This window comes from Anomaloglossus baeobatrachus, chromosome 8 (assembly GCF_048569485.1).
Source record: "Anomaloglossus baeobatrachus isolate aAnoBae1 chromosome 8, aAnoBae1.hap1, whole genome shotgun sequence".
NCBI lineage: Eukaryota > Metazoa > Chordata > Amphibia > Anura > Aromobatidae > Anomaloglossus > Anomaloglossus baeobatrachus.
This window is the reverse complement of record NC_134360.1, coordinates 152,056,086-152,070,949: the sequence shown is the minus strand read 5'-3', so window position 1 is coordinate 152,070,949 and position 14,864 is coordinate 152,056,086. Positions and strand designations below refer to the sequence as shown.

The following is a 14,864-nucleotide window of genomic DNA, read 5'->3' as shown; positions in this document are numbered from 1 at the left end:
TTCGCTAGCAAATATACAGCAGGTAACACTAACACAAAAACTAGAAATGTGTTTTACTGCCTATTTTGGAGCAGGCAGTAATAAGTAGCAATACCTATTTAGATCATTCACTGGCAACTCTTTCGCAGGCACTTACAAGTAGCAATCCCTATTTCTATCATGAAATGCTGATTTGTGGCACACATCTTTCCCTACACTGCACGTCCCTATTCTATACTATTGCTCTCCTATCTATCTCAGCTAGTTATTATTAAACCTCAAGATAACATAACTCTCTAGCAGCACCAGCACCTTTCCAAATGTTTAACATTCACAAAATGGCGCCGATGCTACATGTCCGCATTTCAGATGGAGACGAACATGTGACATAGGCAGCCAATGAATCAAGCCCTTTTGTCTGAACCTTGTGGATGTTTGATGCACCGTGAGTGGCTGCAAGAACATGCGCAAGAAGGTTAAGGGGAAAAAATGGCGCCACGCGCCTCTAGATTCTCCCGAGTCTCCACCCCCTCCTCCCATTAAACACATACCCTCATACATCATACAGCACCACAATCTCTAAACAAAAGCATCATATGTTATTAGAAAAGCATTTCTTAAAACACGATCAGTGATCAAACAAAAGGAAATGTTGCAGACGTTTGGGAAAGTGCTGGGATTACTGAACTGAGCCGAACATGCTCAGGCTTGTACTAAGTTTGACACTGGCGAACCTTTATTGAACAGGTTCACTCATCTCTAGGCTTAACCACTTCACTCCCTAGCAATTTTCCATTTTTTATTTTCCTTTTTTTCCTCCCCTTCTTCCAAGAGCGATAATTTTATTTTTCTGGTAATGTAGCTATACGAGGCCTTGTTTTTTGCAGATCGAGTTGTACTTTTGAACGACACCATTCATTCTGCACCATATTGTAGTGAAAAATGGGAACAAATTCCAAGTGCTGTAAAATTGCAAAAATAACTGCACTTGCACAGTTATTATTTTTTTTTTTTAATTTATCATGTTCACTATAAGGTAAAACTGAACTTGCATTATAATTCCCCAGGTCAATATGAGTTCACAGATATCAATTGTGTATAAATTACTTTTATCTAAGTGGTGACAAAATTTCAGAATTTTCTAAAAAGAAAGAATTGCGCTTTTGTCGCCATTTTCCGAGACTTCTAGCTTTCTCATTTTTCAGAATGGGGCTCAGTGATGGCTTATTTTTTGAAACATGAACTGGCATTTTTAATTATCCCTTTCTGCATAGATAAAGAAGAATATTGCTGGAATACAAAAGCGCAAAAAATAGGATCTTATCAGATGATACCAGTATTAAACTGTAGAGGAGTTCACCTTTAGCAGTTGTATAAGTTACATATGACTGTAGAAACCTGAACGCAAAGGCTGCTGAGGCGCCACATGGAGGAAAAAATGATGTTAGACACGAAGAAGCTGCACTTCCATGAGTATTAAAAAGACCCAGAGGGTATTACCAGTGATTTTGGGCTGTTGCCTTCTTTCGGGTCTTGGGATGGGAAAGGACCTAAGGTCCAGACCTCAATCAGTGAATTCGATGTGGTCCAGAGGCTTCTGGGCCTCGTTCTGATTACCCCCCTTGTGCTCCGGTTTCCAGTCGGTTCCCTGGTTCGGTAGCGGCGGGCCACTACCCCGCCCCGGTCCCTTACGTTTCCACCTGGCCGTCTTTCCAGCTCCTGCAGGCCAGGCCACCGCCTGCCTCCTAGCCAAGGTACCAGGGCTACGACCCTGGCACCTGTCAGTTTCCGCTGCAGACCTGTCACCACAGGCCTGCTGCACACTCCTATACTTGACTACTCACTGACAACTAACAACAGACTGACTACTGTTTCTCCTGCCTCAGGCCCTCTGGACTCCTCAGTGGGCGTGGCCAACTGCCTGGCCCCGCCCCTTGGTGTGACCATCAAGGTCTGAGGGAGGTGACTAGGGTTTAATGTGGTTGGCTGCTGTTACCTTTTTAGGGGGACGTATGTTATGCAAGGGCCTACCTGTGACTACCTGGCTAGTCCAGGGCGTCACAGTAATACTTAACAAACATGCAATGAAATTTAAATAAAGTAAGAAGGCACACTTACAGTATACACTTTCTATATTTCCTAGATAATTTAAGTTATTTTATAGCTTGTCCTATTTTGAGGTCTATTATATTAAAAGAAAAACTTGCCCTTACTATGTATTTTTTGCCATTTATTAGATGCATAATTCCCAGGCAAAATATATTTTCCTAGTTAATTCCTCTAAATTCTACTTCTGCACTGTAGGCATCAAAAGATAGAGAACATTTAGAGCAGAACTCCCCAACCCATGTCTAGTAGGCCGCTGCTGTGTGGCTCATAGTGACCTTCTAGCTTTCTAGCTATTTATTTCAATGCTGGACAGGGGCATTGCAAGGTAATTTGATTCTGCTCTTGCTCCCTGAATCATAATTGCATTGACCTGAATCATTGCATTTTTGTCAATTTCAAGTATTTTTTTTTTATTTCACACTAGCTACTGAGCGCATGCTCATTGGCTGCTGGAGTGTGCACCTCTGCCTTGTGTACCTTCTCCCAAATAGTTATCTCCTGCTCTTTGCATCAACAGTTTCACATCCAGGAACGGTAGAATGCAGGGCATTTGCCTCGGGTGCAGCCAAAAGGGCGACGCTGTCAGGCTGCCTAATGCAGTGGTCTGATACAGGGCCGGCCTTAGGCTAAATGGCGCCCTGTGCCAAATTACCCTTTGGTGCCCCCAAACCATGTCACAGGCGACCTGCAGCCAATCAGCAGCTGGTTTACTCTCTCATCCTTTAGATAAAACTGACATCCAGAGGAAGTCATAAAACAGCAGCAGCTGGATTACAGTTTTGAAAGAGGGATAGTGAAGCAGCCGCTGATTGGCTGCAGATCACAAGACCCCGGAGACAAGGGGCAAACATTGCTAGAACGGTGCCCGGTTGTATTGCTTTTCTGCTGTGTTTGTTTTTTTCATGTACTGTAAAATAACAAAAAAGCCTCGCCCTAAGCATACTGCAATTTAGTTATTTAAAAAAGATAAAAATCATTTGCAAAAAACATCCTGAAAGTCTATATGTATGCGCCGTTGTTACTGGCTTCATTTCTGGTGACTATTCAATGACGGTATTCCGTGTCCTTTAAGTATATAGAGCGAGTGGCTTCTTCCAATTTTAGACGACCCATGAATGAGAAGGTTACTTCTTTTAGCTGTTTTATGGCTTTTGAAGCCTACAGCAGCTAAAATAATTAACCAAAGACGAAACATGTGCACAGCATAATCATTTGAAATTGCTGTGCATCATGTCCCTTTGCTATGGTGTATTTGCAGCGCTTTTTTAGGCAGGTACTCCCCGATGCTCACACGCTTTATCTGTTGCACAGAGAAACATGTCAGTTTTTTTCCGGCATCACTGATGTCCAACAGACCACACTATGGTGTGATCCGTGAAACATGTAACAGAAAAACACGGACATTGAACATAAAGTGATTTTTACATTCAACTTCTCCAGCTGTCTACGGCCTCTGCTGGCTGCTGCTTCCTGCCCGGCTAATTACTGTCATGCATATTTATTTATGCATGGCACAGCCGACCCGGAAGTACTTGCAGAGGGGAGACAGCGGCGGCCAGATGCAGCAGAGCCGGATAGTTCAGCACCACGGACAGCAGGATGGGGGGCAGGTGAGTTTATCTCCATGTGCTATCATGTATCACAGATCACGGATTGCACATTGACAACCCACGTGTGCTGTGAATCACGGCACACAGAGGGACACATGCGCTTTTAACACGTCAGTGAAAAACGTGTTATACCAGATTTATATTGTTCAGCTTCTATCACATAGTGAAAAGTTTTTCGTTGCCATATTGTGAGAACTGTAACTTTTTTCTTTTTGGAGCGAACAGGGCTGTGTGGAAGCTTATTTTTTGCGCAATAAGCTGAAGGATTTTTGGTACTATTATGGGGTACATACCAGTTCTTGATTGCTATTTATTCAGATTTTTGAGGGAAAACCAGCGATTCGCTTATTCTTTTAAATTTATTACTCAGTTCACCATGCGATAAAAGTGATGACTGATTTATTCTTCGGGTCAGAACGATTACACTATACCAGATTTATACAATTTTTTATACTTTGCGACTTTTGCACACTAAAAGCAATATTTTACAAAAATTAATTTCTTTTTGCATCGCCATATACTGAGAGCTGTAACTTTTTTAAATTTTTTGTTCAAAAGAGCTTTTAGGGCTTATTTCTTCACATATGACTTTTGTTGGCTTTTTATTCAATTTTTGTCTTTTCAGTAAGACTAAAAAACATTTTTGGAGTGATTTTTCCCAAAGTTTTTTTTTTTTTAAATTTACGGTGTTTGCGTAACAGCATTATAATTTCTTTATAATAACCTACACCTTAGGTTAGACATTTACTAAAAGAACAGCCCCTTTAAAAGGGCTGTCCACTAAATTTGACAACCCCTATTCATTCCATTTGTTGAAGCATAACCACATACACCCTTTGAAATAAAATGATGCCCCACTTCAATCCATAAAAGGGATGTCAACAACCCCTTCTCATTCCCCTTGTTTGCCCCAGAAAAATAAATAAAGCTATACTCGGCTTCGGTTCCAGCGATGTCTAAAGCTGCGTTCCATGAGGCCCCTTGACCAAACAGCGCCCAGTGTCTCTCTCTCCGCCTTCAGACATTTGAGCAAGATGTGAACGCTACACTGAATTTCTGCTGAAATGTCCAAAGGTGGGCATAAGAAAGCCGGTGCTGATTGCTTTTGGGGCTCGTGTGTCATAACAATGTCACAGATGTCCCTGGAATGCAGTTTTAGACATTGCTGGAACCGAGGCTGCACTGGAGGGGTGTATAGCTTTCTTTATTTTTCTGTAGCATACAAGGGGAATGAGAAGGGGTTGTCCAAGTAGTGGACTTCCCTTTTATGGACTGGAGTGGGGCATCATTTTATTACAAAGGGTGTATGTGGTTAGGCTTCAAGGAGGTGCCATTTTACAGTAATGGTGCATATTAATATACTACTATGTAAGGACACACACACACACACACACACACACCACCCATTGCATGAAAATGATGCCCACTCCAGGAACACAATCACATATCCTTGATGGTAACAAAAGCACATACCATATTCTTTGTTTTATAAGATGTGCCGGATTATAAGACGCATATAGAATTAGCCACTGGTAAGGTACCACATCAATTATAGGATAATCAGCCGGGGTACAGGAAATAAAACTTAACTTTTAATATATTCCTTAAAAGAAGCCGGAGATCCCAACCTCAAATAAAATGTTATCTTAAAATAGCCAGAACAACACACAGTTCCCCTCAGCATGTAGGAGGAGTTTAAACGGCCAGAAGGTCACTTCTTAGTTGATAACAATCTGGTAAGGTGACCACTGTAAATCTGTAAAAACAGGGCAGCTACCAACAGGATATGGACCACCACAGTACCACTGGGTCACAATAAATCACTGTTTTAATATGTGGAAAAAGTGGAATGGTCTCACCCAGAAATGATCCATCCACCTTTTACTCTAGAGGATCCTCATAGCACTTAGGGTGTCCCAATGGTCCTTGCATAGACTGAGCATGTGGTCCCCTTATTAGAAAATGAGGTCCTGGTGTCCCCGTTCTCCCGACGCGTTTCTTACATTAAGAATTCGTCAGGGGAGTTAACAACAAGCACCAGTCCTAAGTTCACATGGACTGGGCAGGACATGCTGAAAACAAAAAAAACAAAACAATCAAAGTACTGAAAATGAAGGATCATATTACCCAGCAAACTGCTAGGAAGATAGCTGACAAGGACTCACCAAGCGGCAGCAGCGGGCCTTTCAAAACACTGTGCACCGCTATGCTGCGCCCGCCATTTTAAAAAACCTTAATCAGCTGTCTGCATGTGGCGCTGCATATACGCCGCCCCTCTCTTCCGGGACGCACAGTGGAACGCACGCTTGAGGCGCACACGTCACTGAATGACGTTGCCGGCGCATGCGCAGATACTCACTACCACAGAGGGCACTGAAAGATGCAAATCGTCACGCCTCCTCACACAGTGCAGGAGGGCTTTAACCCATGAACGTCAGGCTAACGCAGCGCTTAATACAATATGTATTCTGCACAAAGAGCTGCATCGACTCTAATGACTTAGAGCCGAGAATGTAAGCAGGCAGAAAAACTGCCACTCACAAAAATACCAGATATATGGCGAATTATCAAGGCCCAGAGACCCACCTCTACTGTTACTGACGCCTCTGATTTTGAGGGACGTGGTGGGGCCTCTAGAGGCAAGGGAAGGAATAAGGGTAGAGGTAGGGGCAATAACCGTTTTTTAGAACAAACGGGTTATTCCCTTCGAAACAGGCAGAAACCCGGACTTGCCTCCCTCCCCCTGGCCCCTCCCAAGTAATTAACTTGTCTAAGCGTGAGTTGTCAGCTAGCGAAATGTCTGTTTTGAGTAAGCGTCTCACTTTCGTGCCAACGTCAGACTTTTGTAGCTTTGAGGGTATAAAAGACCTTAATCTTTTTGTCCGTAAGTTAAAATGGAAGAAACACTTTATCAGGGAGGATAAAAAACAGAGCATGGAATTGGGTATCTCAGAGGACATTTTGGAAGATGTGAGGTTGTTGTACAGTATTAGTGAACCTGACCCGAACCTCAGTGGCCTGGGACCTTTTACTGACCTTAAGATGAAAAGTGATAAGATGCCCCCAGTGGTTAATGATATTGGCTCCATTGACATTTTTTGTAACCTGGTCACCAGGAACTTTGAGCATCTAAACCTGGCGCATCCTTGCAATTTTAATCTCACTAAGCAAGAAATGGCGGGTTTGACATCCCTGGAAAAATCTCATGATCTGATTATAAAAAATCAGATAAAGGCGGGAATGTGGTCGTTATGGACATTGAGGATTACAAAAAAATGTGCCTTGATATTCTAAACAATGGAGGGAGTTATGGCAGACTTGTGCATAACCCTATGGAGTCTTTTATCCAGGAACTCAAAGGTATTCTATTGACCGCTAAGGCCAATGGCCTGATTGATAAGAAGGAGTTTGATTTTCTTCTCCCCAGGTTTCCTGTCACTCCCACTTTCTCCTGTTTACCGAAGGTACACAAAGGCACCAGACCGTTGAAAGGGAGACCAATTGTGTCGGGCGTTGGGAGTTTGACTCAGAACCTGGGGATCTATTTGGATAAACTCCTTAGACCGTTTGTGGTCTCTTTGTATTCCTATTTAAGAGATACCACCGATCTTTTGAAGAAGCTTGAGGGCGTGTCAGTTGAGGATTATGTCATACTTGGGAGCATCGACGTGGAATCTCTTTATTCTTCCATCAGGCACGAAGTGGGTCTGAGGGCTGTGCGGCATTTCCTCAACGGTAGAGGTAGACAGTATAGCGAGCATAATTCGTTCTTGATGAAGATTCTTGAGTTCTGTCTAACACGTAACATCTTCGTCTTTGGAGACCGACTCTACCACCAGCTCAGGGGCACTGCGATGGGCAGCCCTTGTGCGCCATCGTACGCTAATTTGCACCTGGGCTGGTGGGAGGAGACTGTGATTTTTGGAGATGAGTCTGTTATGCCCACTGATAAGATCTTAATGTGGTGCAGATACATTGACGACGTGTTTTTATTGTGGAGAGGCTCAGAATCTGACCTAGCTGCGTTTGTAGCAGGGCTCAATAAAAATGATTTTGGTCTACACTTTACATTTGAGGGTAATCCTTCTAGTCTGCCCTTTCTGGATGTCCTGATAGAAAAAATCGCAGGGGGTTATCTGGCCACTAGTACCTAAAGCAAACCAACAGCAACAAATTCACTGCTGAGATGGGAGAGTGGACACCCCCTGGCTTTGAAAAAGGGCATCCCGCGGGGACAATTTTCTAGGATTAGAAGGAATTGCTCGAGTGAAGAGAAGTGTGCCGCACAGTCCAATGATCTGAAAAATCGCTTTCATGAGAGAGGTTATCCACATAGGATTATCAGTGAGGCTCGCAGGGTGACGGACCAGGTTGAAAGGTCTACTTTACTGTATCCCCCACCTAAGGAGACTGATGAGGCAAGTGAGGTAATTCGGTTTATCACCACTTATAACAATGGAGCCGGGGCAGTGAGGAGAATACTGGAGAAATACTGGCCAATTCTCCAAATGGATGGAGATCTAGGGAATTTTATTTCAGCAAGACCTAGCATCACATTCAGGAAAGCTAGATCTCTACAAGATCGGCTTGTACACAGTCACTTTGTGGATAACAGAAAGGTCGACAATGGTTGGCTTAAGGGTGACATCAAGGGATGTTTCCGCTGTAGTGGCTGTGTCGCGTGTAAAGCGTTAAAAACTGGTCGAAAGTTCCTTAGCAATGTGACAGGGAAAGAATATGACATCCGTTGGTTCATCAACTGCCGTACCAAGGGTGTCATATATAAAGCAACATGTCGGTGTGGCCTTGAGTACATAGGGAAGACCAAAAGGGAGTTTAGGAGAAGGATTGGTGAGCACCTAAGGGATTTCAGGCTCAAAAATGACACCCCGCTGGCACGGCACGTTAATGCCACACATTGTGGAGATTTGGACTGTATGTTCTTTCAGGGCATTGACATGATCCCTCCACTTAGACGGGGTGGGGACTGGAATAAGAGGATCCTTCAGCGTGAGGCTGAATGGATCTTTAGGTTGAAAACTGTCAGCCCCCAAGGTCTAAATGAAACCCTTTCCTTCGCACCCTTTTTGTAATTTTGAGGTTAGTGGTAGTTAGGAGGGTCAGCCGCCGTACGAGCAGGGGCGCCACACACCGTCTGTCTAGGGTGCCAACCTCTGCTGTTAGGTAGGGGTTAACCTTTATCTAGCTAGGCATAGTGGTGGGGGTATTAGTAGGGCTCCTCTTCCACTACCTCTTAGTCTTTCTACCCCTTTTGTCGGGTCCCTATGGTAGGGCCTTTTCTCTAGTGTTCTCCTCCTCCTCCCTAAAAGTCTCCAAAGTACACCCCTCCCCCTCCTTTCCTAGGAATGGGTCTTTTAATGCTACCAGATGTTCTGGACTTTCTCTTTTTCTTTCTTCTTCTTCTTCTTCTTCTCATCCCCTTTTTTTCTCATCCCCTCTTTTGCTAACTATGAATATCTGTGGGTCTCTGGGCCTTGATAATTCGCCATATATCTGGTATTTTTGTGAGTGGCAGTTTTTCTGCCTGCTTACATTCTCGGCTCTAAGTCATTAGAGTCGATGCAGCTCTTTGTGCAGAATACTTATTGTATTAAGCGCTGCGTTAGCCTGACCTTCATGAGTTAAAGCCCTCCTGCACTGTGTGAGGAGGCGTAACGATTTGCATCTTTCAGTGCCCTCTGTGGTAGTGAGTATCTGTGCATGCGCCGGCAACGTCATTCAGTGACGTGTGTGCCTCAAGCGTGCGTTCCACTGTGCGTCCCGAAAGAGAGGGGCGGCGTGGATGCAGCGTCACACGCAGGCAGCTGATTAAGGTTTTTAAAAATGGCGGGCGCAGCATAGCGGTGCACAGTGTTTTGAAAGGCCCGCTACTGCTGCTTGGTGAGTCCTTGTCAGCTATCTTCCTAGCAGTTTGCTGGGTAATATGATCCTTCATTTTCAGTACTTTGACTGTTTTGTTTTTTTGTTTTCAGCATGTCCTGCCCAGTCCATGTGAACTTAGGACTGGTGCTTGTTGTTAACTCCCCTGACGAATACTTAATGTAGGAAACGCGTTGGGAGAACGGGGACACCAGGACCTCATTTCCTAATAAGGGGACCACATGCTCAGTCCATGCAAGGACCATTGGGACGCCCTAAGTGCTATGAGGATCCTCTAGAGTAAAAGGTGGATGGATCATTTCTGGGTGAGACCATTCCACTTTTTCCACATATTAAAACAGTGATTTATTGTGACCCAGTGGTACTGTGGTGGTCCATATCCTGTTGGTAGCTGCCCTGTTTTTACAGATTTACAGTGGTCAGCTTACCAGATTGTTATCAACTAAGAAGTGACCTTCTGGCCGTTTAAACTCCTCCTACATGCTGAGGGGAACTGTGTGTTGTTCTGGCTATTTTAAGATAACATTTTATTTGAGGTTGGGATCTCCGGCTTCTTTTAAGGAATATATTAAAAGTTAAGTTTTATTTCCTGTACCCCGGCTGATTATCATATTATAAGACTCACCCCAAATTTAGAAATTAAAAAAATGGGGTCCGTTTTATACTCCATTGTTGTCTTACTGGAGAGGGAGCAGAGTCACAGGAGGCAGGCACTGTGGTGGGAATGGTGTGGCGGTGCTGGCAGTGGAAGCTGTGCTGGCAGCGGAAGCTGTGCTGGCTGTGTGGAGCAGGCTGGTCCGGTGGGTGTCCCAGATGCTCTGTCAGCGGTGCGGGCTTCAAAGAAAAAGCCTCCGGAGCAGATTGAGCTCTCAGTTCAATGACAAGATCTGGAGCTAAGGGCTACATCTGCACACGCGCCGCCCCGGACACCATCATGTGAACCCAGAGCATCTGGGACATCAGCCACACTGCCCTGCTCCACACAGCCACCGCTGCCCGCAAAGACAGATATCCAGCCGGCCGGCCTCCAGCACAGAGAGGCAGTCAGCCAGCCGGCCGCCCGCAGAGAGAGGCAGCCGGTCGCCCGCAGAGAGAGGCAGCCGGTTGCCCGCAGAGAGAGGCAGCCGGTCGCCCGTAGAGAGATGCAGCCTGTCGCCCGCAGAGAGAGGCAGCCGGTCGCCCGCAGAAAGAGGCAGCCGGTCGCCCGCAGAGAGAGGCAGCCGGTCGCCCGCGCAGAGAGGCAACCGGTTGCCCGCGCAGAGAGGCAACCGGTCGCCCACACAGAGAGGCAGGTGGCTGGCCTCCCGCCCGCACAGAGAGGCAGGCGGCCGGCCTCCCGCCCGCACAGAGAGGCAGGTGGCTGGCCTCCCGCCCGCACAGGGAGGCAGGTGGCCGGCCTCCCGCCCGCACATAGAGACAGGCGGCGGCCTCCCGCCGGCACAGAGAGGCAGGCGGCCGGCCTCCCGCCCGCACAGAGAGGCAGGCGGCCGGCCTCCCGCCCGCACAGAGAGGCAGGCGGCCGCCCGCCCGCACATACAAGCAGTGTGCGCCCGCACAGAGAGGCAGGCTGCCAGCGCCTGCACAGAAAGGCAGGCGGCCGCCCGCCCGCACAGACAAGCGGCCGGCGCCTGCACAGAGAGGCAGGCGGCCGCCCGCCCGCACAGACAAGCGACCGGCGCCTGCACAGAGAGGCAGGCGGCCAGCGCCCGCACAGAGAGGCAGGCGGCCACCCGCCCGCCCGCACAGACAAGCGGCCGGCGCCTGCACAGAGAGGCAGGCAGCCGCCTGCCCACACAGACAAGCGGCCAGCGCCCGCACAGAGAGGCAGGCGGCTGCCCGCCCACCCGCACAGACAAGCGGCCGGCGCCTGCAAAGAGAGGCAGGCACCCGGCCGCCCGCACAGAGAGGCAGGCGCCCAGCCACCCGCACAGAGAGGCAGGCACCCGGCCACCCATAAAGAAAGGCTGGCACCCGGCCGTCCGCCCGCACAAAGAGGCAGGAAATTAACTTCTTACCTCTCTGCGGCACCCCCCCTGAAGCATGGCCATCGGCGCCCTGTGCGGCCGCACAAGTCGCACATGCCTAAAGCCGGCCATGGTCTGATGTCTCCCAGATTGTGGCAGTTTACTGACATCTGAAAGTAGAATTCACTCATTCTCTGAGCCCACTTTGCTTGCATATTTCAGGTGCGAGCACAATTTAAGTGAGAATGTTAGTGTGTTGCCCAGGGCTATGAGGTACTCGGTCCCGGGCCGTATATGTACGGGGATGCTGTTTCACGGTTGTATAATGGCCGATGCCCAGTTCCGTGACCCTGAGGATGCTTTTTAATGGGGAGTATATACAGGGAAATTGAAAGAGTTTGTATTGTGACGCCACTTGCGGGTTGCAGTTATGGTGATGGAACCGCCGCTCCACAGTCTATTACCTCTGGAGCTGATGGTGGCGGCAGCTGGGATGATAGGCCTTCAGCAAATAGGGCTGGGCCCCAGGGAATGAATGGAGGGTTCCGTTGCAGAAAGAAGGGAGACCACACGATGGGGATGCAGTGCAACTTCTGTTTACTCACTGTAAGGTGGAGCTGTGGCCCTGAGGACAGCTGGTTCAGACCCCTGGTCCCTTTTGTCCCAATGCCGGTGTGGTGACCTGGTAGTATCTTTCCACGGCACCTCTCTCGTGTTGGTGGGACCCTGTAGCCTTGAGCGTTTGTGGGTCCCTTACTGTCTTTTGGCATTCTCTCGTCCGTACGGCGGGCAGTGTGAACCCTGCAAGGTCGGTGTTCTGTTCCGGTCCCTGGCTCAATCTTTACTGCTGGTGCCCCTGGATTCTTGGGTCAGTGAGGTCCGGGAAGGTCCCCTCAATGTGCAGGTATTTGTCAGGTTGCCTGAAGCTGTCGCCTGACCTAGGGCCCTGTGCCCCGTCGGTGCTTTAGTTCCAGATGTACCTGGCTGTACAGTCCCTGGCAACCACTCTCCTTGCCCTCTGGGTCACCGCTACATGACCCCATCTGAAGACATGTTCGTCCCCTTCAACTGTCACTACCGGACTCCTCTGTCTGACTGTCTGTCTGTGTCTGTTTGTCCCCTCCCACCAGGCTGTTGGCTAGTGGGCTGGACTGGCTCCGCCTCTGGGTGGCCATCCATTGGGTCCTGGACTAGTCAGTCATCCCTAATGGGGAGTGGGAAACTGGGGATGTTATGTGTGTTGTTGGTTCTGGCACTGGGCTTCCAGGTTCCTGGGGGTAGGCACTGCATCTTCGTCAGGATGCAGTACCTAGTAGTGCCCTGAGAGGTTCAGGGGCGCTACATTAGTATGGGTTGACAAAAGTGTAAATAAAGAGAAAGTGTGGGGAGAAATGTGTGAGAAGATGTATGAGGGGAGAAAATTGTGAAAGGACAGCATGGTGGGGAGAGCAATGATAAAGCAATGTATATGAGGGGCAAAAAGTGTGAGGAGACAGTATAGGGAGAGAAATGTGAGTTTCAGTATGGGGGGAGAAAAGTGTATATATAATTTAAATAATGTTTGATGCACTAATGCTGAGTTAAAGTCCGAGCATAAATAAATATGTAAGGTAACCAGTGCAGATAAATATATACAAATGTATAGTACATAAAGTAAAGAAAGCAAAGAAACTGCAAACTAGTACAAGGAAATTAGTATGAATAAAATTAATCAAGTAACCAAGAGACATTTACTAATGTTTGGAGTACAAAAACAAAAAAAAAACAAATAAAAGCTAAGTGAGTACAGGGTCAATTTGTAAGTACAAACCCATGTACCAAGGATATGTAGCCCAACGCACGTTACGCTGAATGCTTTGACGAGGGAAAGTCAAACAGTGATACAATTTTATAGCCTTCATGCTGTTCCTGTATACTTTGTGATAAAGGATAACACACTATAAAGAAAAAGACATGGATCGCACATCCCAAAAATACAATGATGTAAAGCCTGTTAGGCAAAAAATGAAATAGAACATGAGGTTCTTTGTAACCATTCTGAGCAGATTGTATTAAGCAAACTGCCACGTCACGGCGAACCTCTTGAGTGGGTCCCTATTCTAAACCTTATAGTGCGGCAATGTGCACTAACCACTGCTGCAGCGACAAAGCGCCAGCAGGGCAGGTGACCTGGTGCCTCACAGCACCCATGCTGCAAGGTGAAGCCCCCGTGGCTCCAGGCCCCACCGCCCCACTGACACGACACCACCACAACAGCAGCCAGCACACAGTACCAGCACACAGTGCTGAGGAGCTGTACACTCACCTCTCACTGGCTTCCATATGTGAACTGGAAGCAAAAAAAGGCTGACCCCTCTTGCAGTCTCCTGCTGATTAAAATCACCTGTGCCAAATGGGGGGAGTGCAGATCCAAGCAAAAAGTAGAAGGGGATAGAATGTTGTATTACACACTATAAAGAAAAAGACATTTGGCACGGGTGATTTTAATCAGCAGGAGTTTGCAAGAGGGGTCAGCCTTTTTTTGCTCCCAGTTCACATATGGGAGCCAGTGGGAGGTGAGTGCGCAGCTCCTCTCACTGTGTGCTGGTACTGAGTGATGGTCGCTGTTGTGGTGTTTTCGTGTCAGTGGGGCGGTGGGGCCTGGAGCCATGGGGGCTTCGCTTCGCAGCATGGGCACTCTGAGGCACCAGGTCACCTGCCCTGCTGGCGCTTTATCGCTGTGGCAGTGATTAGTGCACAGTGCAGCGCTATAAGGTTTAGAATAGGGACCCACTCAAGAGGTTCGCCATGACGTGGCAGTGGGCTTAATACAATATGATCAGAATGGTAGCAAAGAAACTCATGTTCTATTTAATTTTTTGCCTAAAGGCTTTAGATCATTGTATTTTTTTGGGATGTGCGATCCATGTCTTTTTCTTTCTAGTGTGTTTGTGATAAAGGATAGTGAACTTACCCAGGCAAACTGGTGCTTCTCCCCAAACACCGTTCAAGCACCTCACAATTTTCTCTCCTTTGACAACATGATAACTTGGGCACTGATATTCCACAAATTCACCAGGTTCATAGCTAAATTTTCTAATTTCAATTCTGTCGCCAAACTGTATGGTGGGTGGTGGACCACATCGATTCCCGATTTCTGCAAAAGAATGACCGTTAAACAAATTATTTTGGTTTTCCATTTTCCATTTCTTTTCTATTTTTTCTTCATTGCTGCATAATTTAACACTAACATTTCATATAATAACAACACAAACTGATTTCAGTATTCTGACACTTGTGCATCTGTGCTGCATTTTAATCT

At 47.1% G+C, this 14,864-nt stretch overlaps 1 protein-coding gene across 1 annotated transcript in view; it reads right to left on the bottom strand.

Moving 5' to 3' along the window:
* The window catches only part of LOC142250053 (complement factor H-related protein 1-like), a 214,976-nt gene that overhangs the window by 46,373 nt on the left and 153,739 nt on the right, over positions 1-14,864 (bottom strand). The window contains exon 7 of the mRNA XM_075322115.1: positions 14,517-14,699. Within this exon, the coding sequence (XP_075178230.1) occupies positions 14,517-14,699 (183 nt within the window). The remainder of the gene's footprint in view (positions 1-14,516; positions 14,700-14,864) is intronic.